The 22,468-nt window shown below is 34.4% G+C and overlaps 1 protein-coding gene across 5 annotated transcripts in view; it reads left to right on the top strand.

Moving 5' to 3' along the window:
• Positions 1 to 22,468, top strand: part of ZFR2 (zinc finger RNA binding protein 2) — a 124,158-nt gene that overhangs the window by 79,509 nt on the left and 22,181 nt on the right. For all 5 annotated transcript variants that reach the window (XM_074307789.1, XM_074307778.1, XM_074307771.1 and 2 more), the window contains one exon: positions 9,392 to 9,533. In XM_074307789.1, coding sequence (XP_074163890.1) covers positions 9,392 to 9,533 — 142 coding nt within the window. The remainder of the gene's footprint in view (positions 1 to 9,391; positions 9,534 to 22,468) is intronic.

Raw genomic sequence — 22,468 nt, 5'->3', positions numbered from 1 at the left:
AAGAAGTATTTTATAATCATATAATACATATGACATGATATTAAAACATTACAGAAATAAAGCAAGATTTAATTAGGCAATGTCAATGTAATAAAAATGCTTCCTACATTAATTTATAGATTTAGCCGAAATTGGGCACACACATAAAACTATATAAAATAAGAACATTCATTTGGAGAAAGAAATGAACTAAATCTCATGATAAAATAATGAAAAATAATGAGAATGGATAAAGCATAGCATTATCAGGTCTCAAATTATATTTTGAAGTAATGATTGAAACTACTTGTTATGGTTTTAAAAAAACCCACTAAAATATATCAATGGAACAGACTAAATAAAATCCAAAAGCAACTGAGTGTAGCACAATCCATGAAATGAAACTATAGGGGGACGGTATTTCTTTAGTTAAAAACTATTGGAAAAACTGGAAAGGAACAAAAAACTGTATAAGTCAGCATTTTATGCCATATTCGAAAAATACTACAAATGAATATGCTGTCTAAAAATGGGAGTCATAAAAAATTAGAGGAGAGTGGAAGAAGGCGTCTTTCATAACTATGACAAATTTTTTAATAGTTTTTATTTATCAGATATATGCATGGGCAATTATACAACATTGACAATTGCAAAACCTTTTGTTCTAATTTTTCCCTTCCTTTCCCCCTCACCAGATGGCAGGTTGATCAATACATGTTCAATATGTTAAAGTATAAATTAAATACATATATGTATACATGTCCAAACAATTGTTTTGCTGTACAAAAAAAAATCAGACTTTGAAATAGTGTACAATTAGCTTGTAAAGGAAATCCAAAATGTAGGCAGACAAAATTAGAGGGATTGGGAATTCTATGTATTGGTTTATAGTAATCTCCCAGAGTTCTTTTGCTGGGTGTAGCTGGTTCAGTTCATTACTGATCTATTGGAACTGACTTGGTTCATTTCATTGTTGAAAATGGCCACGTTTCATCAGAATTGATCATCATGTAGTATAGTTGTTGAAGTATACAATGATCTCCTGGTCCTACTCATTTCACTTAGCATCAGTTCATGTAAGTCTCTCCAGGCCTTTCTGAAATTATCCTGTTGGTCATTTCTTACAGAAGAATAATATTCCATAATATTCATATACAACAATTTATTCAACCATTCTCCACATAGTTTCCAGTTTCTGGCCTCTACAAAGTGGGCTGAACTATGGCAAATTTTTAACAAGAAATAGAGGTGATCTTAAAAGAAAATATGTTCCTTTCAATTTACTAAATCTGCCTTGTTCATCTTGGTTATGTAAAATTACTAAACTTTTGCACAAATGAGATAATTGTGCAAATTATTGAGTGGGAGAAATTTCAAATCTTTCTGAAAATGTTTTTTATATTAAAGACTTTTAGACAATTGACACAGAGAAGACCATGAGCTATTTTTTAAGATAAGAAGAAACAGTTTGGGGAGAGCTAGGTGGCACAGTGGATAGGGCAGCAGCCCTGAAGACAAGAAGACCTGAGTTCAAATGTGGCCTCCGACAGGTAACACTTTCTAGCTGTGTGATCCTGGGCAAGTCAGAAAAAAAAAAGAAGAAGAAGAAGGAAAAAAAAGAAAGTTTGTAAAAGAAGACATTCAAGTAATCATCAGCTATATTAAAAAAGTGTTCTAAATCACTAATAAGGGAAATGCAAATTAAAATAATTGTGAAGTTTCACTTTACACTCAACAAATTAATAGAGATGATAAAAGATGGAAATAACCAATGTTGGAAGAACTCTAGGAAGTTATATATGCTAATACATTGTTGATGAATATTAGTTGGTCTGCCTGTTTTAGGAAATAATTCAAACATGCAAGAAGAATCATCAGAGCATTCATACCCTATTGGGAATATACTCCAATGAAATTAAATAAAGGAAAAAAAGATTTTAAAAAAAGAAAAAAAAAGATATATCAAAATATTACTGTCACATTTCAGAGTAGCAAGAAATTAAAATACCAATATCAATATCCATTGATGAGTAATTGAATAAATTGTAATCTGTGGATATGATGACATTATTGTGCTGTAAGAAACTATAAATATGAAGAATTTAAAGAAATACATAAGTTCTTCTATTGTGGTACAGAAAGCAGAACAATAATTGCTATAATAATATAAATGAAAACATTACCAAAAGATAGCTGAGCTCAGATTATATATGATGATGATCACTCTTGGGCCCAGAGAACAGAAAATGAAATAAACTTCTTTTTTGGTAGAGAAGGAAATAGCAAGTATGGAATGTTGCATGAATGACATATGTGATATTTTGTCAGTTGATATTACTTAACTCTTTTTCTCTATTATAAGTCAGTCAATGGATATTAAGTATCTATGGTATGCTAATACTTGTGGGTAGAAATACAAAAAATTAAACACTTTTTTCTCAAGAAGCTTGCATACTAACTAACAAGGGAGACTTTTTTACTCTGTGTGTGTGTGTGTGTGTGTATAAAACCTATACTGGTATACTTGTATGTTTATACATATATAACATTTTGTAGACATATGTTTGTGAATGCAGATTAAATATAAAAAATAAATACAAGGTAATTAGATAAGGATAGCCCTAACAAATAGGGAATTAGGAAAGGTTTCATGTAGGAGGTGATAACTTAAACTCTTGAAGGAAATGAAAAATTCTATGAATCAGAGGTGAAGAGGGAGTATATTCCAAGCATTATAGATCCAATTCAAAAGGACAAAGACAGAAATAAACAGAAGTGTGAAGAGCAATGCCAGATTAGTTTGAATGGATCAGAGTGTGCAGGTGGCAAGGGACTAGAGTGGCATGGAATAATATATAAAGATACTGGAGAGAAAGATTGAATTTGGTTTTGAAGGACTTTAAAAGCTAATCAGTTGGTGAAGTCAAGTGGCAGAATAACAGAAAATATAGCCAGGCTCTTCCAATAGTATTCCAGAAAGACCTAGAAAACAAACTGAGTCCTGATCAGGTAATTCAGGGTGAGAAAGATCAGTGAATCTTATTTAAGTCCAGGCTGGCATAGGAGACAGAAAGGTCTTCAGATATTGGGGATGGGCCAGAAATATCTTGTGGGAAGCACTTTAGCATGAAGGAATAGAAAAAAGGACCAAAACAATGTACCAGGGCAAGAAGAGGTCCTAAACTCATCCTGGAAGACCTCAACTATGAGTGAAATGCAGGAAGAGGTACCACCTTCTGTGGTTTACTACCTATTTCTGGGTCACAGATCAGGAACAGATTGAGGACAAGACCTGTGCCTAAGGGAGCATTCTAGGCTCAGCAAATATTGAGTATTCAGTTCTCTTAAATTATTCTTGCTTTGTAAAATATTGTACTTGTAACTTCTCTATCTAGTGGTAGCTAATAAATTCTGTGTGATCCCTCCTTTCCCCTCCTTTTCCCTTCCCATCTTGTGGGTTCTTGGTACTTGAATTCCTTTTTTTTTTTTTTTCTTAAGGTACTAGCAATGTTTTTTTTCTTTGACCTCTAGTTCAAAGTTTTGGATGTTCACTAATCTGTATACTGAGCCAGGTAGAAGTTCAGAAGCAAGCAGCAATTATGGGGCTTTGACCACGAGTCACGTGGAGTTTTAGTTCCAAACTACATCCCTGTCTGAAACCTCCAGTGAAATAACCAAGGCAGGAATTTATACCATATGAGAGTCTGCAGGTCTATCACAGTAAACTTGTAGGACTTTCCAGGTGACTAATAGTGGCTGAGTCCAGCACTAGTCTTATTGGGACTTTCAGACAGATGTAAGCCAAAAGAAGTGTTTCACAGATCCAAATTAGGATCAGGAAGTTGCAGAGCTTAGACCAGAGGAAGCAGCAATCAGACTTTGTCTTGGATCAGACTACTTTGGGAGCAGTGAAAACCTATTAATCTACAACTTGAGCTCTCCTTGAAATTCCGGAATAATACAACATTCTGTACCTTAAGAAGTCAACAGTGACCTTGGGCAAATCACTTAACCCCAATTGCCTCAGCAAAAAAAAAAAAAAAAAAAAAAAAAAAAAAAAAAAGACAGAAAGAAAGAGAACCCCAAAAGATAAAAACTAATTCAGTATTCTCCTCAGAAGTGTATAAAGCCCAGTCCTAAAGTGAAGTCTCATGTCAACAAGTAGACTGGAGCAAGCAAATAAATAATTTTCCCATAAAGAACTATTGTGGTGATAGGAATGCTCAAGACACAATCCCAAAATATCTGTAAGCAAAGCATCAAAGAATAACAAAGAATAATCAAAGAATAACACAACTTGGGCAGAAATTAATTTATAATTCCTGGAAAAGATGAAGAGTGTTTTTTTAAGAGTTTAAATGTTTTTATAAATGAAATGAAAGCATTCGAAGGGAATATTAGGGGGGAAGTGAGAATTATGGAAGAAAGAATGGGAAAGGGAATTAAATGAATATACCTTGCACAAGAAATTCAAAATTTTATACAAGCAACAAACTCCCTAAAAGTTAGAATATGTCAAATAAAAGAGTAACTTCATGAAACCAGAAATATTAAAACAAAACCAAAAGACTTGGGGGAAGAATAAAATGTATCTCTTAGCAAAAAAATAAAAAATAAGAAATAAATTTTAAAAAAAGAAACTGACTTGGAAACTAGATTGAGGAAGAGAGAGAATTTGAGACTCAGACCATTTTAAAGCCATGGCCAGAAAAAAATAGCCCAGGTATCACATTTTAAGAAATCATAAAATTATCCACATCTCTTGGAATGAAGAAATAGAAATAGAATCTTCTGGTCACCTACTAAAGGAAACCTCAAAATGAAAACTTCCAGGAAGATCATAGAAGTCACAGGAAAGGAAAAATCCTTCAGTCAGAAAGAAATAATTCAAATACCAATGAGTCACAGTCAGGATTACAATGATTTAACAGGCAAAGGAGATAGCCTTATATTCAAAAATAAGTTATCTGGCAAAAACTGGGTTTATTTCTATAGGATAGAAAATGGATTATTAATGAAGTAGAAGATTCCTAATTAATTCCTGATTAAAAGACCAGAGCTGAATAGAGATTTTGAAATACAAACACAGGATTGAAATAATTAAAAGAATGAATAAGGAATTATAAACAAAGATAAACTGGTTATATTCTAGTATGGGGAGATGATAATGTGAACTCTATTATCAATAGGCATAGAAGGATTCTAATTAGAGTGTCTGGGAATGGTTCTGGTATGTTTTGAGGATCTTAAGAAAATTAATGGAAAAGGAGAGGAAAAATAATATGTGGGAGGGGGGAGGAATAAGAATTGATTCTAAAGAAAATTATCTTACATAATCCAAGTGTGCAGATAGAGGTCTATACAAACAAGGAGTAAGGGCTAATTGGAAAGTGGATGACACTTGAAGCTTACTCTCATCTAAACTGGTCAACACATAGAAATGAATATAAAAATACATTTTACTCAGATAAATGGGAGAGAAAGGAAATGGGGGACTTAAGGGGAAGATGGATTAAATGAGATGTTATCTTAAGTAAAGTAGACTCTAAAGCAGATAAATTTCAAAGAGGAACTTAAAGGATAATAACTTGTTATAAGTCTCTAAGTAAGGGAAATGGAATAGAAGCAGATGATCCCAAAACTAAGCACTCAGTCTAAATACTGAGTTCATTCCTTTCTCACCACCCTCTTCTTTTTGTTAAAGAGGGGGCAGAAAACAAAAGGAAAAATATAAGAGACTATGAATGTGAAAGGGATGAACATTCTCATAAAATGGAAGAGAAAAGCAGACTGGATTAGAAAGAAAATCCAACAATAATACTTTATTTACAAGAAATACACTTGAAACATAAAGATGCACATACAGCATAGACAATGAGCTGGAACAAAATCTGTTATCTTTCAGTTCAAATAAAAGACAGTTGCAACAATCATAAACTCAGAGAACAGCAAAAAATAGACCTAGTTAAAAAAGATAAACGTGAGATGAATGAAAAGGCCAAGATATAGGGTTTCTGGGTAATTTATTAATTAAATTAGGTGATAATAAATTGATGGTCTGTGGTTTTGTTAACCAAGACAAAACCAAGAGAAAAGGGAGATGACTAGTGCCTTTTGAACTACTACTAAGTTCTATCATCATATTTATAGCCAAATAGGTTGCTAATCCTTGTTATTAGAAGACCTAAATCACCTAGACTGTCTGCACATGCTCAGACCTCTCTGTAGCACTTCCATTACATGTCATCATACCTTCCATGTGGGGAATTGCTTCTGCTTCATTTTGTTCATGCTTATGGGGACTGAACTCAGTGGCCTTTATTGCAAAAATAAATACTAAAAATATATATCTTGTCTTTAATGAAGTCACAATTTAATGGTGACATGGAACAAACTGTATATATTAATATAACATATACAATACAAAAAGAAGGTAATCCCAGAAGGAAGACACTAGCAGTGGAGTAGAGGGAGAGACAGTAAGAAAGAACTATAGAAAATTGGGGTTTAAACTAAATATTGAAAACAGGCAGCAAATCCAAGAGATAGAGGTGAGAAGAGAAACAATTCAAGGCATGAGAGTTAGCCAGCAAAAAGGCACAATCAGAACACAGTGTTGAATCTGGAAGAAGAACAGGTTGCTAGATTATAGAATATTTGGAAGGGAAAAAGTCTAGGAAGTCTGGAAAGGTAGGAAAGAGTCAGCTTGTAAAAGGATTTAAAAGCCAAATAGGAGATATTATATTTGATCCTAGAGGTAATAAGTGCCTGGAGGGGTGTGTGTGTGTGTGGGGGGGTATAATGATCATACCTATACATTAGGAAGATCACTAGATAGTCAAATGAAGGCTATAACAGGAAAAAAAAGAAAAGAGAAACTGCAATAATACAATAAGATGGTTGTAAGTAAAAAGAAGGGGGCATGTTAAAAAGAAGTGAAGGTAGAAACTATTAAGACTTGATAAGAGGTTTGATTCATGGGGTAAATGGGTGAAGAAAATGAAACAAGCCCTGTCCTCAAAGAGCTTACCTTCTGTTTGGTGGTAAGGAGAGGGATACAACATGTATATAGGTAAATAATAACAGCTAAATTTTATATAGCACTTTAAGGTTTTCAGAATGGTTTATGTAATCTTAGTTAATCCTCACAGCAAATTTATGAGGTAAGTACCATTATTAACCCCTTTTTGTTGATGAAAAAACTGAGGCTAAGAGAAATTAAATGACTTGCCCAGGGTTACATAGCTACTTAACATGTCTGAAGGAGAAGTGGAACTCAGGTCTTCTTGATTCCAAGTATGCTTTAGTACACCACTAAGTTCTATTGATTTCAAGAGGGAAAGAGGGTACTAACATTTGCGGGATTAGAAAAGACCTCATATGGGAGAAGTTACCTGAATTGTACTTTGAAGAAAATTAATGATTTGAAATTAAAGATTAATTAAGGATCTGATGAGTAGACTAAGTTTGTTCCTGAGAGAGAACTGGAAAAAATTGAGGGACTTTAAAGAATAGTGAAAGAAGATATGTTTTATTTTCTTCTGCAAAATAAGTGAGTTGGCTTAGATCATCTCTGAGTGTCACTTCAACTCTGATGCTGAATGTTTTCAGGTCCTTGCTAGGTCTTATATTGTATATTCCAGCTCTAATATATTGTGATCTATGTTGTAATCATAGCATTGGTTTAGTGAATACAAAAGGGACCCTCAGATTTGATTAAGGAGGGAGAAGTATATTTTAAATTGAGGGACTGCTTGTGGAAAGACATGGAGGTAAGAGATGGAATATCATTTATAGGAAATAGCTAGTTCCAGTTTACTTAGAAAAGCAGTTGAAGGGAACTAATAAGAAATAAGACTAATAGATATGAGCTAGATTCTGGAAAGTTTGAAGCATAAGATTGAAAATTTTATTTATCTTAGATGCATTAAAATGCCACTAAAATTTTTTGAGTAGGAGAGTGATATGGTAATACTGTGTTCTAAATTTGTCTGTTATAAATAGGATGGATTATAGAAGGAAGAAAATAGAAGAAGGGATACAAATTAGAAGGCTATGCAATAATGCAGGTGAGAAATGATGAGAATTTGAATTAAGATGGTGGCTATGTGTATGGAGAGAAGGGGTCTGATATGAGAAATGTTGTGAAGGTAGAATTGATCAGACTTGATAACTAATTAGATATTGGTTATTGAGTTAACATATGAAGAGTTTAGGAAGATTGAGATTGCAAACCTGCGTAATTGGAAGAATGGTTTTCCCCTCAATAGAAATAGAAAATTGGGAGAATAAATAGGTATAGGGAAAATACATGGTATGATGAACTCCATTTTGGAAATGTTGTAATTAGAGATATCTATAATGCATTTAGGTGAAAATGTCTAGTAGGGAGTTGGCAAGAGAAATAGTAGAATTGGATTTAGCAGCTATTTGTAGAAAGATGATAACCAAATCCACTGGAAATAATGGATTCACCAGACACATGTGAAAAGGGAAGTGTACCTAAGATAGAGCTTTTTGGCTTAGAGTTAGAAGGTCTATAGAAGATCCAACAAGAGATTGAGAAGGAATTATAAAGACAATCAGGAGAAGTCATTGTCATGAAAACCAAAGAAGGGTAGTTTTATCCAAAATTAGATGGTGGTTTACAGTGTGAAAAGTTGGGGATAGATTAATGGCAGATTCACAAATCCACTAAAAGAGACATTTCTGATTTTAGATGCTGTCATTATTAACTTGAGTCCCTTCCTTATATAGTATTATTTTCCCCTTTGTAATTTACATGTTCTGAGTTTATACGAGAATACAAAATAATTTTGGAGGGTAGAAAAAGTTGTCATATTAAGCCTTTTTTGTGACAATTGTCTATATCACTGAAGTCATGGAATATTTTGACCTTTTAACTACTTTATTTGCTATTCTTCACTTGATGAAATCCTGGTTCAAGGGACAAACTGTTTTACATTTAGAATCTCTTGTGAGTAGAACTATACTCTTCATGGAATCATCAGGGTCCTGGGCTGTTGTTGGTGAAAGAGAAAATTGGATGAAGTAGAGCTTTAAAAGGTGATGATGAATAAGAGCAGATCAAGAAGAAAACATAATAGTATATGAGCAGACTAGGTTTGTTCCTGAGAAAGAATTGGAAGACATTGAGAGACTTTAAAGAATAGTGAAAGAAGATAATCGCTTTATTTTCTTCTTCTGCAAAATAAATGGGTTCTCTTAGATCATCTCTGAGTGTCACTTCAGCTCTGATGCCATATGTTTTCAGGTCCTTGCCAGGTCTGACATTATGTATTCCAGCTCTAATATGTTGTAATCTATGTTGTAATCATAGCATTGGTTTTGTGAATATGAGCCTTTCTGGTGGGATAAGACAGTCTTCTTATATTTTATTTCAAACTTATAGACAGTAACCGAGGATAAGTATGAGGTTTCATCTGACACAGAAGAAGCAAATATAGTTATTGCCTCATGCAAGGAACCAAAAATGCAGGTTACGATTTCTGTCACATCGCCCCTGATGCGAGAGGATACTTCCACAGACAAAGGTGAGGCATATGCTATTTCATTCATAAAAATCACACCATCTTTCCCTTAAAATTCTTTATTATGTAATTTTTCAGAATACTAAAATAATTCATAGTATTAATTGAAAGAGATGTGAAGTCATGACTCAGTTTGAAACTTATTAGCTATATGACCCTAGACAAGTCACTCAATTAGCGTCTCACTTTCCTTATCTGTAAAAAGAGGACACTAATAATATTTGTATTATTTCAGAGGATTGTTGTGAGGAAAACATCTTGTATGTCTTAGGAATCATATTTACTGTGTCCAGTGAGAGGAAGGAAATATGATGTAGTGGAAAGAACTCCTGGAGTCAGAAGATTTGAGTTTGAGTTCCAGCTGTACTATTTATTGCCTGGTTGAGTTTGGACAAGTCATTTAACCTCTTAATCTCAGTTTCCTCATCTGTAAAATGGGAATAATACTTTGTGAGAAATCAAATAGTGTTTCAATGTATTAATGGATCTATGTTCTCATGACTAAGATATTCCCTCTAGTTGTGCAGGTTGTACAAGGCCATTACATTTTTTATATTTGTAAAAAAGCACGAATATATTTATTGTATACATACTTCCAAAGGGGATAAAGGTGGTATATACAATGTACTGGAAGCCTTTTTGAAGGCTTTTGAGAATATGTTGGTACCAGTATAGCATGTGCAGGCTGCCCAAGTGCTATTGCTTGTGTGCTCTCTTGTTTGTTCTCTCTCCCTCCGTGTGTGTGCTATGTACTGTATATATTCCCATCGCTCTTTGGGTTTTGTTCTGATGCTTTTTAAAAGTTTAAAATTTTTATTGAGAAATTTTGTTTCAACACATCACATAGATCTTGAATTTCTCTCAATTGTATATACCTCACAAAATACATTCCTCTAAAACTCTGAAGTAAAATAACATAAGGATAATTTCAACTGATAGTACTTGTAACCTTATACATAGTTACCCATTTATTAAAATAAAGAACTGGTGTATACTTTATAAGTTAGTACCAATGTTGTCCAATACTTTATAATCTCAGTTTTATTTCCAATTAAAATTGCCCTTGTTTTTATAGTTATAATGACTATGTATATTTTAGTGCCTTTTTGTTCACTTTGAATGAAATTTTATCCTTTGGAGATTGTAATATTTCATAATTCACAACTATACTGGAACAACAGAAATGATGTTAAAAAAGAGCTGTTAGAGATGTGAACTGGTCCAACTATTCTGGAAAACAATTTAAAACTATGCCCCCAAATCTATTAAATTAGTCTTGCCTTTTGACCTAAAAACTGCTTACTAGAGTGATATCCCAAAGTGATCAAAGAAAAAAGGAAAGGACTCTTGTTTAAAATATTTGAGCAGCTATTTTTGTGGCAACAAAATTGGAAACTAAGATGGTATTTCATCAGTTGGATAATGGTAAATGAATGTGATAGAATGATGTTGCACTGTAAGAATTGATGAAGGGGATGCTTTCAGAGAATCTTAGGGAAGATTTATATGCTTTCATTGAAACTTAGAGAATAAGTAGAACCAGGAGGGCAATTTATAAGGTAACAATAACATTGTAAAGTTAAACAACTTTGAAAAATTTAGGAACTCTAATCAATACAATGAGTAACCATAATTCTAGAGGACTCATGATGAAACATGCTTCCTGTCTTCAGAAAGGTAGTTGATTGACTCAGAGGGCAGGTTGAGTTTTTTTTCTTTTTGGACATGGCCAATCAAGGAATTTATTTTGCTTGATTATAAATGTTTGTACTGGGTTTGTTTTTCTTGTTTTTCAATGAGAGAAATAGGAAGTAGGAAAGAGAGACTACAAACCTAAAAATAATATTTTTAAAAAATAAAAAGCAAAAAAAAAAATGCCAAATAAATTAAAGGGCAGCCTTTTGGGTTTCAGGAAATATATTTGATAAGCTATGCAATTCCTTAAAAGCAAATGAGCCTGTGACTTGTCTGCTTTCTAATTTTCAGACCCAACTTAGTGTCCATTTTTAGACTGTTCAAAAGACACATATTGATGCCTTATCAGCATCTCAACTGGATGTTCATGTAACTATATAACAATCTAGTCAATGGACTGTCTTCATTTAAGAACTTTTTCTGTCTGGATTATTAGGTTAAGTTCTGTTAAAGTATTGGAGTTTTCATTGAGGAGTCATTGATATTTGACAGCTTAATACAATCATCACAGTGATATCCTAAAATAGGAGATTCTGGAAGACCTCATTAGTTATAAGAAATCCCCCCTCCCTTTTTTTTATTCTGGGCTGAATGTTTCCCTAGACAGTAGCAGATACCTTTGGAGAGCACTTTACCTTTTTTATGCCTTTCTTGATATTATAGAGAAAAAAAAAAGTTTTATCTATTATTACATTTATGAGAAAATCCCATATGTTTTAAACATATACATGGTGGAGATACAATTTTGGAAAAGAATATATAAAGTTGAATTTTGTTTTACTAACTCAAATATTTTGTCATAAGCAGTAAGCAAAATAGGATCTTTGTGCAAAGTATTCTTTGCCCCCTCAATCATTTATGTAGTTGAGAATGAAGTCTGCTATAGCCCACCATTGCTTAAAAAAAAAAACATGTGATTCTATGTACGTTTTATATTTTCATCAAGGATACCCTGGGTACAGGCTAGACCATTCTCATAAAGATTTTATAGAAATATGAGATTGGCTTTTAAATTGTTAGTTACTAACAACCTCTTTCTGGCTTTTTTCCTATTCAGTCAACCATAAGGCTCTATGTAAAATAGGTACTATTATCTTTTGATAATATTAGAATCTCATAAAACTCTACTCTTTTTTTTTATTTTTATTTTATTTTATAATTATAACATTTTTTGACAGTACATATGCATGGGTAATTTTTTACAACATTATCCCTTGCATTTACTTCTATTCAGATTTTTTCCTTTCCTCCCCCAACCCCCTCCCCCAGATGGCAAGCAGTCTTATATATGTTAAATATATTACAGTATATTCTAGATACAATATATGTGTGTAGAACCGAATTTTTTGTTGCACAGGAAGAATTGGATTCAGAAGGTAAAAATAACAGTTTACATTCATTTCCCAGTGTTCCTTTTCTGGATGTAGCTGGTTCTGTCCATCATTAATCAATTGGAATTGGATTAGCTCTTCTCTATGTTGAAGAAATCCACTTCCATCAGCATACATCCTCGTACAGTATCATTGTTGAAGTGTATAATGATCTTCTGGTTCTGCTCGTTTCACTCAGCATCAGTTGATGTAAGTCTCTCCAAGTCTCTCTGTATTTCTCCTGTTGGTCATTTCTTATAGAACAATAATATTCCATAACATTCATATACCATAGTTTACCCAACCATTCTCCAATTGATGGACATCCATTCATCTTCCAGCTTCTAGCCACTATGAAAAGGGCTGCCACAAACATTTTGGCACATACAGGTCCCTTTCCCTTCTTTAGTAGTTCCTTGGGGTATAAGCCCAGTAGTAGTATGGCTGGGTCAAAGGGTATGCACATTTTGATAACTTTTTGGGCATAATTCCAGATTGCTCTCCAGAATGGTTGGATTCTTTCACAACTCCACCAACAATGCATCAGTGTCCCAGTTTTCCCACAGCCCCTCCAACATTCATCGTTATTTGTTCCTGTCATCTTAGCCAATCTGACAGGTGTGTAATGATACCTCAGATACCTTAATTTGCATTTCTCTGATCAATAGTGATTTGGAACACTCTTTCATATGAGTGGAAATAGTTTTAATTTCATCATCTGAATATTGTCTGTTCATATCCTTTGACCATTTATCAATTGGAGAATGGCTTGATTTCTTATAAATTAAAGTCAATTCTCTGTATATTTTGGAGATGAGGCCTTTATCAGAACCTTTAACTGTAAAATTTTTTTCCCAATTTGTTACTTCCCTTCTAATCTTGTTTGCATTAGTTTTGTTTCTGCAGAAACTTTTTAATTTGGTGTAATCAAAATGTTCTATTTTGTGATCAATAATGGTCTCTAGTTCTCCCTTGGACACAAACTCCTTCCTCCTCCACAAGTCTGAGAGGTAAACCATCCCATGTTCCTCCAATTTATTTATGATTTCATTCTTTATGCCTAAATCTTGGACCCATTTTGTTCGTATCTTAGTATGTGGTGTTAAACGTGGGTCCATGCCTAGTTTCTGCCATACTAATTTCCAGTTTTCCCAGCAGTTTTTGTCAAATAATGAATTCTTATCCCAAAATTTGGGATCTTTGGGTTTGTCAAACACTAGATTGCTATTTTTATTCACTATCTTGCCCTGTGAACCTAACCTATGCCACTGATCAACTAGTCTATTTCTTAGCCAATACCAAATGGTTTTGGTGACTGTTGCTTTATAATATAGCTTTAAATCAGGTACACTTAGACCACCTTCCTCTGACTTTTTTTTCATTAGTTCCCTTGCAATTCTCGACCTTTTATTCTTCCATATGAATTTTGTTGTTATTTTTTCTAGGTCATTAAAATAGTTTCTTGGGAGTCTGATTGGTATTGCACTAAATAAATAGATTAGTTTGGGGAGTATTGTCATCTTTATTATATTCGCTCGGCCTATCCAAGAACACTGAATGTCTTTCCAATTATTTAAATCTGACTTTATTTTTGTGGCAAGTGTTTTGTAATTTTGCTCATATAATTCCTGACTCTCCTTTGGTAGATATATTCCCAAATATTTTATACTATCGACTGTTATTTTGAATGGAATTTCTCTTTGTATCTCTTGCTGTTGGATTATGTTGGTAATGTATAAAAATCCTGAGGATTTATGTGGATTTATTTTGTATCCTGCGACTTTGCTAAAATTCTGAATTATTTCTAAAAAACTCTACTCTTATATGTGTTTAAAACACTATTTATGTGGCATAGTGAATAGACCACTGGACTTGGAATCAGGAATACCATATTTAAATCCCACTTCACACATGGATTTGAATCCTATGTGACTCTAGGCAAATTATTTAATTTCTTTGTTTCAATTTTGTCATCTGTAAAACTAGAGGATGGGATTTGATAGTGTCTAAGATTCTTCACTTCTAATACTATAACTCTTCTTCAAAATCATGATGCTACATTCTGTCAGAAAGGATTATTTCTATTGTTTCCAGTTCATGATGAAAAAGTAACCCATTTCTAAGGCTTGTACTAATGGATTGTGGTGATAGTGGCACCTGATGATTAGGTGTATGGATGTTATTTATATGATCATATATATAAGCAAAAGAATATCTATAAGTGACTGAAAACTAGGATGGGGTTTGAAACTTAGGAGTTTATATTTTTTGCCCTGAGGAAAATTTGTTATGTCAACATGTAATAATCACAGGGTCATTATAGGGATTTTAGCAATCATCTAACCTAATTACCTAAGGTGGAGAAACTGAGGCCCAGAGAAGTGATAACCTGTTTAAGATCTCATAGCTAGTAAGTAACATAATTAGATTTTGAATCTAAGCCTTCTGAATTGTATCTTCACAATGTGTGACCTTCCATAGGTATAAAGAAAAAAGCCTAGGATATTTCAAAGACTTGAGATGAAAACTCAGCAGGAAATAATGTGTTCATTTTTGTACCTTTTAATCTTGAAATATCTATGGAACATCCATTTCAAAACACCTACTATACCATTGATCATACAAGACTGGAACTTAGAAGAGCCAGGGATAACCATACAGATTTAGGAATAATTACATAGAGATGATAGTTCAATCCATGATTGATAAGATCATTGAGAGAAAGAGAGAATGTGTGTGTAAAGGCACATGGAAAGAGAAGAGGATCTAGGGCAGAGCCACTGAGTACACCATAGTTATTGAATGTGACATGTATGATGAACTAGCAAAAGAAATTGAGAAGAAATAGTTGAACATGTACTTTAAGGTGCTTTAAAGTTTGCAACAAATATAATATCATTCTGTCCTTTTAATATTATGAAATGATGCAATCATCACCCACAAAGAGAAATATATGAAGGATCTCTCCATCTATCATTCACTTGGACCATGAGCCAAAAATTTGGTCTGTTGTAGAAAATCACCTATGATGGAGTTGTGAACAGATCCAACCATTCTGGAGAGCAATTTGGAACTATGCCCAAAGGACTACAAAATTGTGTATACATTTGATTCATCAATCTCACTACTTAGGTTTATATCCCAAAAAGGTCATAAAAAGGGAAAAGGATCTACATGTGCAAAAATGTTTGTAACAGACCTTTTTTGTAATGCAAGGAACTAAAAAATGAGTATACCCATCAGTTGGGGAATGGCTGAATAAGTTATGGTGTATGAATGCTATGGAATATTATTGTTCTATAAGAAACGATCATCAGAATGATTTCAGAGAGGCCTGGAGAGACTTACATGAATTGATGCTAAGTGAAGTGAGTAGAACCAAGTAGAACATTGTATACAATGGCAACAATATTATATGATAATCAACTGTAATAGACATGACTGTATTCAATAATGAGATGATTCAGACCAATTTCAATGGACTTGTGATAAAGAGCCATCTGCATGGACTGTGGAGTATTTTCATCTTTTTGTTGTTTGCTTGCTTTTTTTCCTCTCTTTCTCATTTTTCCCCTTTTTGATTAATTTTTTGTACAGCCTGATAAATATGGAAATATGTATAGAAGAATTGGATATGTTTAACATATATTGAATTATTGTCTAGAGGAGTGGGGGGAAAAGGAGGGAGAACACAAGAGTTTTGTAAGGGTGAATGTTGAAAACTATCTTTGCATGTACTTTGAAAATTAAAATTTTTTTAAAAAGAAAAAAGAATATCACCTGTGAAAATATGCATTTCCTTTGTCCTGTCTTTATCAATGATATGCTTGATATATTTGTGGATAATTGTTTCAAACATTTATGAAGAAAAGAAGTATATGAGTCTGGGAAAATGAAAGACTGCTTTGTTTGAATAGTGATATTCATTATTTTTTTTCCATTCAACCTTCCTAAATTTGTGCTATTTTTAATTCCTTATATGATAAATTAATGAATTATTAATGAGGTAGTTACTGATATTTATTATCAAAAATTATAGAAATGCTAAAAAACATTTGTTCTATTTTCCATCTTCTTGTTGTCATACTATTTTCATCTAGGAATGTGCTATAGGCAAAATGCTTTAGTTACATCTTTTTTTTTTTTTTCCTGAGGCAATTGGGGTTAAGTGACTTGCCCAGGCTTCACACAGCTAGGATGTGTTAAGTGTCTAAGATCATATTTGAACTCAGGTCCTCCTGACTTCAGGGCTGGTGCACTATCCACTGCACCAACTAGCTGCCCTTAGTTATGTCACATTGTTGGATTGTTGTTGGATTTTTTTTTACTCCACTGGTTTTTGTTGCTTTATTAGACAACATTACTCAGAAACTTCTGCATATCTCTGAAGTGTCTTATGAATAGGTTGATGTGAGGGGTCCCTGCAAATCTGGGAATGAATGAACAAATTATGAAATATGACATAATGGAATACTATTGTACTATAAGAAAACAGGAAAAGGATTCAGGTTTCAGAAACCTAAGAAAACATGTATGAAATGAAGCAGAGTATATTGAGCAGAATTAGGACTCTAAAACTCTGTAAAAAAAAACAGCTTTGGAAAATTCTAAGAAATCTGCTAGGTGCAGTGTGATCAACCATGATTTCAGCAAAAGTATGCCTTCTCTCTCTGCAACCCTTCCCTCAGTGAAAAAGAAAGAAAATTAAGACCCCCTATTATACCTAACATGTTTAGTCAAAGAAAACAAATTTCTTCATTACCATTCCTCTGGAATCATGGTTTATCATTATATTGTTAAAAGTTCCCAAATCTTTCAGAGCTTGCTTATGTTTACAGTATTGTTGTCATTGTATAAATTCTTCTCTTGGTTCTGCTCTACATTGCCTCATATGAATTTTCCAAATTTCTCTTAGCCCAACTCCTTCATCATTTCTTGCAGAACAATAATATTCTCTCATATTTGTACACTGTAACTTACTTAGCCATTCCCCCAATTGATGAGTACCACTGCAGTTTCCAATTCCTCTTAACAATTCTTTCTTCCAAAGCTCTCCTTTCTTTTTTCTTTTTTCTTCTATTTTTTCTTCTTTTTTCTTATTTTATTTATAAAAATTTTTTAGCTTAAAAAAATTCTTACATCATCTCAGGAATTCTAGTTGAATTTCCCAAACTATGTTTTACTTTGTGTTTTGGGGTCACTCTCTTCTAATGGATTTGTATCTTGGGCAGTTTTGTCACTATAAAAATTCTTTATTGTGAGACTCTTTTTGTTTGATCATACTCTCAGTGTCCTTCCTGACTTTGGGCTTCATGTTAGAGTTGGTCTGTATTCATTTCTGGAGGAAATGTCTGGGCTGGTTCTGCTACTGCTTTTGGTGGGTATTGAGCATTATGTTATTTCAATTGTTGTATACAGCTTAGGCTGGGACTTGAAAGCTTTTATTGCTCTCACAGTTCTAAGATCTAGGGCATAGTCCAATTGAGATCTCCCCTTCTCTGATATATGCAAATTCCTGTTGTGGATTTAGGTTTGAGTAATAGGCCTTCCTTGCTTGGAGTTTCAGTAAATTACTGCTAGCCTCCCATACTATCAACCAACTGGCAAGGTTTGTTGTTTTACAATTATAGAATGGGGCATTTCCTTTTGGGCTGGATTCTTTCCCTGGTTATTCCCCTTACTGTTACAGACCAAGTTATAGGTTAGAACTGAAATTCCATTCTGTTTCTGGAGTCACAGCCACATAGTTGCAGTCTGTCTCTGAGCTTGTTTCTTATACACAGCCTACTGATCACAACTACTTCTCATTATGAAAGGCCACCCCCAAGCAGAAGTTCCCATTTCAGTCTGCACTGGATCTATGGCTCAGAAATGGACAATGAGTGGCAGAATTGGTAACTTGAACTTATTACTTTGCACTGCACATGTTTAAGCCCCTCTATTATATGTATTAATATGGCAAAAAAAGGGAAAATGTAGGATGTTGAAGGGGATGTAGGAAAACAGGAATACCATTGTTGGTGGAGTTGTGAACTGATCCAACCATTCTGGAGAACAATTTTAAACTATGCCTAAAAGATTATAAAACTGTATATACCACTGTTAAGTCTATAATCCAAGATATCCAATAAAAGGCAAAAGGACCTTTTTGTACAAAAATATTTGTAGCAGAAGATGGTGGAGAAGATACACGCGACTATGTAAGCTCCTTTCTTCCCTCACAACCAACTAGATTTAATCAGCCTCAGAAATAGCGTTGGACTGATAGAATCCACAAGGACTGGAAGCACGACTTACCAGCTGAAGAGAATCTGGAGTTTCAGCAGGAAAGGTCAGCTCCCAGGGGAGGAAGAAGAGAGGCCAGTGCAGACGGTGGGGTAGTGGCACACTGCGCCAGTCGCGCTGGAGAGGGCTCTGGGATCAGAGAATCCACTGAGATAAAAGAATCTGGCACAGGCTGTTAGCTCTTCTCTGCTTATAAAACAGCAGTTCAGAAGAGAAATATAAGCCACTTTAAAATTTAAAACCAGATTGGATCTTCTGGGATCCGGGGGGTGACTCAGCAGATCTCGGCACTGGTGGGTGTGGCCGACATAGGCAACCCAGGCTTTTACCTCGGGGTAGTTAAGAGATTGAAGAGTGGGCGGGGTGGTAACTCATAGTGCCTGGCTCGGCTGGAGGGGGTGGAACGGAAGTCCTAGAGAAGCGGAACCTTTGAACTAGGGACCGCGATTTCTGGCAGACACTTCCAGTTTGAGCGCAGGGGCTTTTCACATCACCTGCTGCAGACATCCACGTCCCGTCCCACCGGGACGCATAGGCTAGACTTTGAGTTGCCTTTACTGTTCAGTCTCGAACCTCAGGGAAGCCGCTAAAACACAGTGCCCTCAAAGCACAGCAGTGCTGATCACCTCTGAGGCACTTCCAGGGAGGGGGTGGGGAACTCTCTCCCAGAGCTCTCTCTTAGCTCAGGCGCAGGGGCCGCTGCATCCATCCAGTCTGGGAGGAAGCTGGTAAAGAAATAAATAAATAATTTCCTACCCCAGGGACAGACCCCAAAAGATTTTTTAAGTATGAGCAAGAAGCCCCAAAAAACCATAGATTCCTTCTACACAGAGAAAGAGCGGGTATCCAACCCCAAGGAAGTTAACAGCAGAGAGTCAGCAGATAACAACCTAAAGGGGAACGATTCCTGCCCCCCATCACATAACTCTCTTCATGAAGAGACTATTAAAAAGTTAAGAGAGTTTGGAGAAAAATGGGGAAAGGAAAGAGAAGCTATGATAGAGAATAACAACGTTCTGAAATTGGAGTTGGAAAAAATAAAGAATTCACAGGAGATGCAGGGAAACAAAATTAATGAATTGGAAAAGGTAAAAAAATCACAGGAAAGTAGGATTTCTGAATTGGAGAAGATAAAAAAGTCTCAAGAAAATAGGATTTCTGAATTGGAAAAAGAAAATAATTCTCAAAAAAAAATTTAGGGAAATGGAAAAAAATTCAATAGAGCAAAATAACTCATTTAAAAATGAAATTGGGCATTTACAAAAAGAACTAAAAACTGTGAATGAAGAAAATAACTCCTTAAAAGTCAGGATGGAACAAATAGAAATGAATGACTCACAGAGAACCCAAGAATCAGTCAAACAAAACAAAAAAAAAATGAGAAGCTGGAGAACAACGTCAAATACTTACTGGGAAAATCTATAGACCTGGAAAATAGATCTAGGAGAGATAATCTGCGGATCATTGGACTTCCCAAAAACTATGACCAAAAAAGGAGCCTAGATTGTATTTTACAGGAAATTATCAAAGAGAACTGTCCAGAGATAATAGAAACAGAGGGGAAAGTAGATGTGAAAGAATTCATCGAACTCCTTCTGAAATAGACCCTAAAAAAAAGAACACCACGGAATATTGTGGCTAAGCTGCAGAATTACCACACAAAGGAGAAAATCCTGAAAGCAGCTAGAAAAAAACAATTTAAATACCAAGATGCCACAATAAGGGTCACACAAGATCTGGCTGCCTCCACATTAAAAGATAGAAGGGCCTGGAACCTGATATTCCGAAAGGCAAAAGATCAAGGATTGCAACCAAGAATAAACTACCCAGCTAAGTTTAGCATCTTTTTCCATGGAAGAAGATGGTCATTCAATGAAATAGAGGAATTCCATATGTTTCTAAGAAAAAAACCAGACTTAAACAAAAAATTTGATCTACATCCACAAGACTGAAGAGAAACAGAAAAAGGTACACAGAACCCTTGAGAACTATATCTCTGTTGTGGGTATATAGAAAGTACGCATGGATAATTTGATTTTACTGATATAAAAGAAAAAAAAGGAGGGGGTGTAGTAAAGGGAAGGGGGTAGTATCAGAAAAAGGGGAGGGAGTGATAAAAAGAGGGAAACTACATCCCAGGAAGAGGCATAGAAAATACACCATATCTGAGGGAATTTAGAGAGGGGGAGAATCATTGTGTAAATCTTACTCTCATCAGAAGAGGCTCAAAGAGTAAATAATTGTCATATTTGTTTTTCAGAGAATTCTCTCTCACCTCATTAAAAGGGGGGAAAGGAAAAGGGAAAAGGAAAAGGAGAATAAGGGAAGGGACGTGGAGGGAGGGGGGAGGGATACTAAAAAAAAAAGGGAGGGCTGCGCGTCACAAGGGGGGTCTATAAATTGAATATTGGGGAAGGGGTTCAGGGGGGTCAAGGGAAAAAGCATAATCTGGGGATAATATGATGGCAGGAAATACAGAATTAGTAATTTTAACTGTAAATGTGAATGGGATGAACGCTCCCATCAAACGGAGACGGATAGCAGACTGGATCAAAAATCAGAACCCTACAATATGTTGTTACAGGAAACACACTTAAAGCAGGGAGATACATATAGAGTAAAGGTAAAAGGTTGGAGCAGAATCTATTATGCTTCAGGTAAAGCCAAAAAAGCAGGGGTAGCTATCCTTATCTCAGATCAAGCAAAAGCAGAAGTTGATCTAATTAAAAGAGATAAGGAAGGAAACTATATCCTGCTGAAAGGTAGCATAAATACTGAAGCCATATCGATACTAAACATATATGCACCAAGTGGTATAGCATCTAACTTTCTAAAGGAAAAATTAAGAGAGTTGCAAGAAGAAATAGACAGTAAAACTATAATAGTGGGAGATCTCAACCTTGCACTCTCAGATTTAGACAAATCAAACCACAAAACAAACAAGAAAGAAATTTAAAAAGTAAATAGAACATTAGAAAAACTAGGTATGATAGACCTTTGAAGAAAACTGAATGGCAATAGAAAGGAATATACTTTCTTCTCAGCAGTTCATGGATCCTATACAAAAATTGACCACATATTAGGACATAAAGATCTCAAAATTAAATGTAGGAAGGCAGAAATAATAAATGCCTTCTTCTCAGACCACAATGCAATAAAAGTTATATTCAGTAAAAAGTTAGGGATAAATAGACCAAAAAGTAATTGGAAACTGAATAATCTCATCTTAAAGAGTGACTGGGTGAAAGAGCAAATTATAGAAACAATAATTTCACCCAAGATAATGACAATGATGAGACATCATACCAAAATCTGTGGGATGCAGCTAAAGCAGTAATAAGGGGAAATTTTATATCTTTAGAGACTTATTTGAAGAAAATAGAGAAAGAGAAGATTAACGAATTGGGCTTGCAACTTAAAAGGCTAGAAAAAGACCAAATTAAAAACCCCCAACCAAAAATTAAACTTGAAATAAAAAAATTAAAAGGAAAAATCAATAATATTGAAAGTAAAAAAACTATTGAATTAATAAATAAAACCAAGAGTTGGTTTTATGAAAAAGCCAATAAAATAGATAAACCTTTGGTA

The sequence above is a fragment of the Sminthopsis crassicaudata genome, chromosome 1, assembly GCF_048593235.1.
Source record: "Sminthopsis crassicaudata isolate SCR6 chromosome 1, ASM4859323v1, whole genome shotgun sequence".
NCBI classification, from domain to species: Eukaryota; Metazoa; Chordata; class Mammalia; order Dasyuromorphia; family Dasyuridae; genus Sminthopsis; species Sminthopsis crassicaudata.
This window is presented reverse-complemented; position numbering and strand designations above follow the sequence as displayed.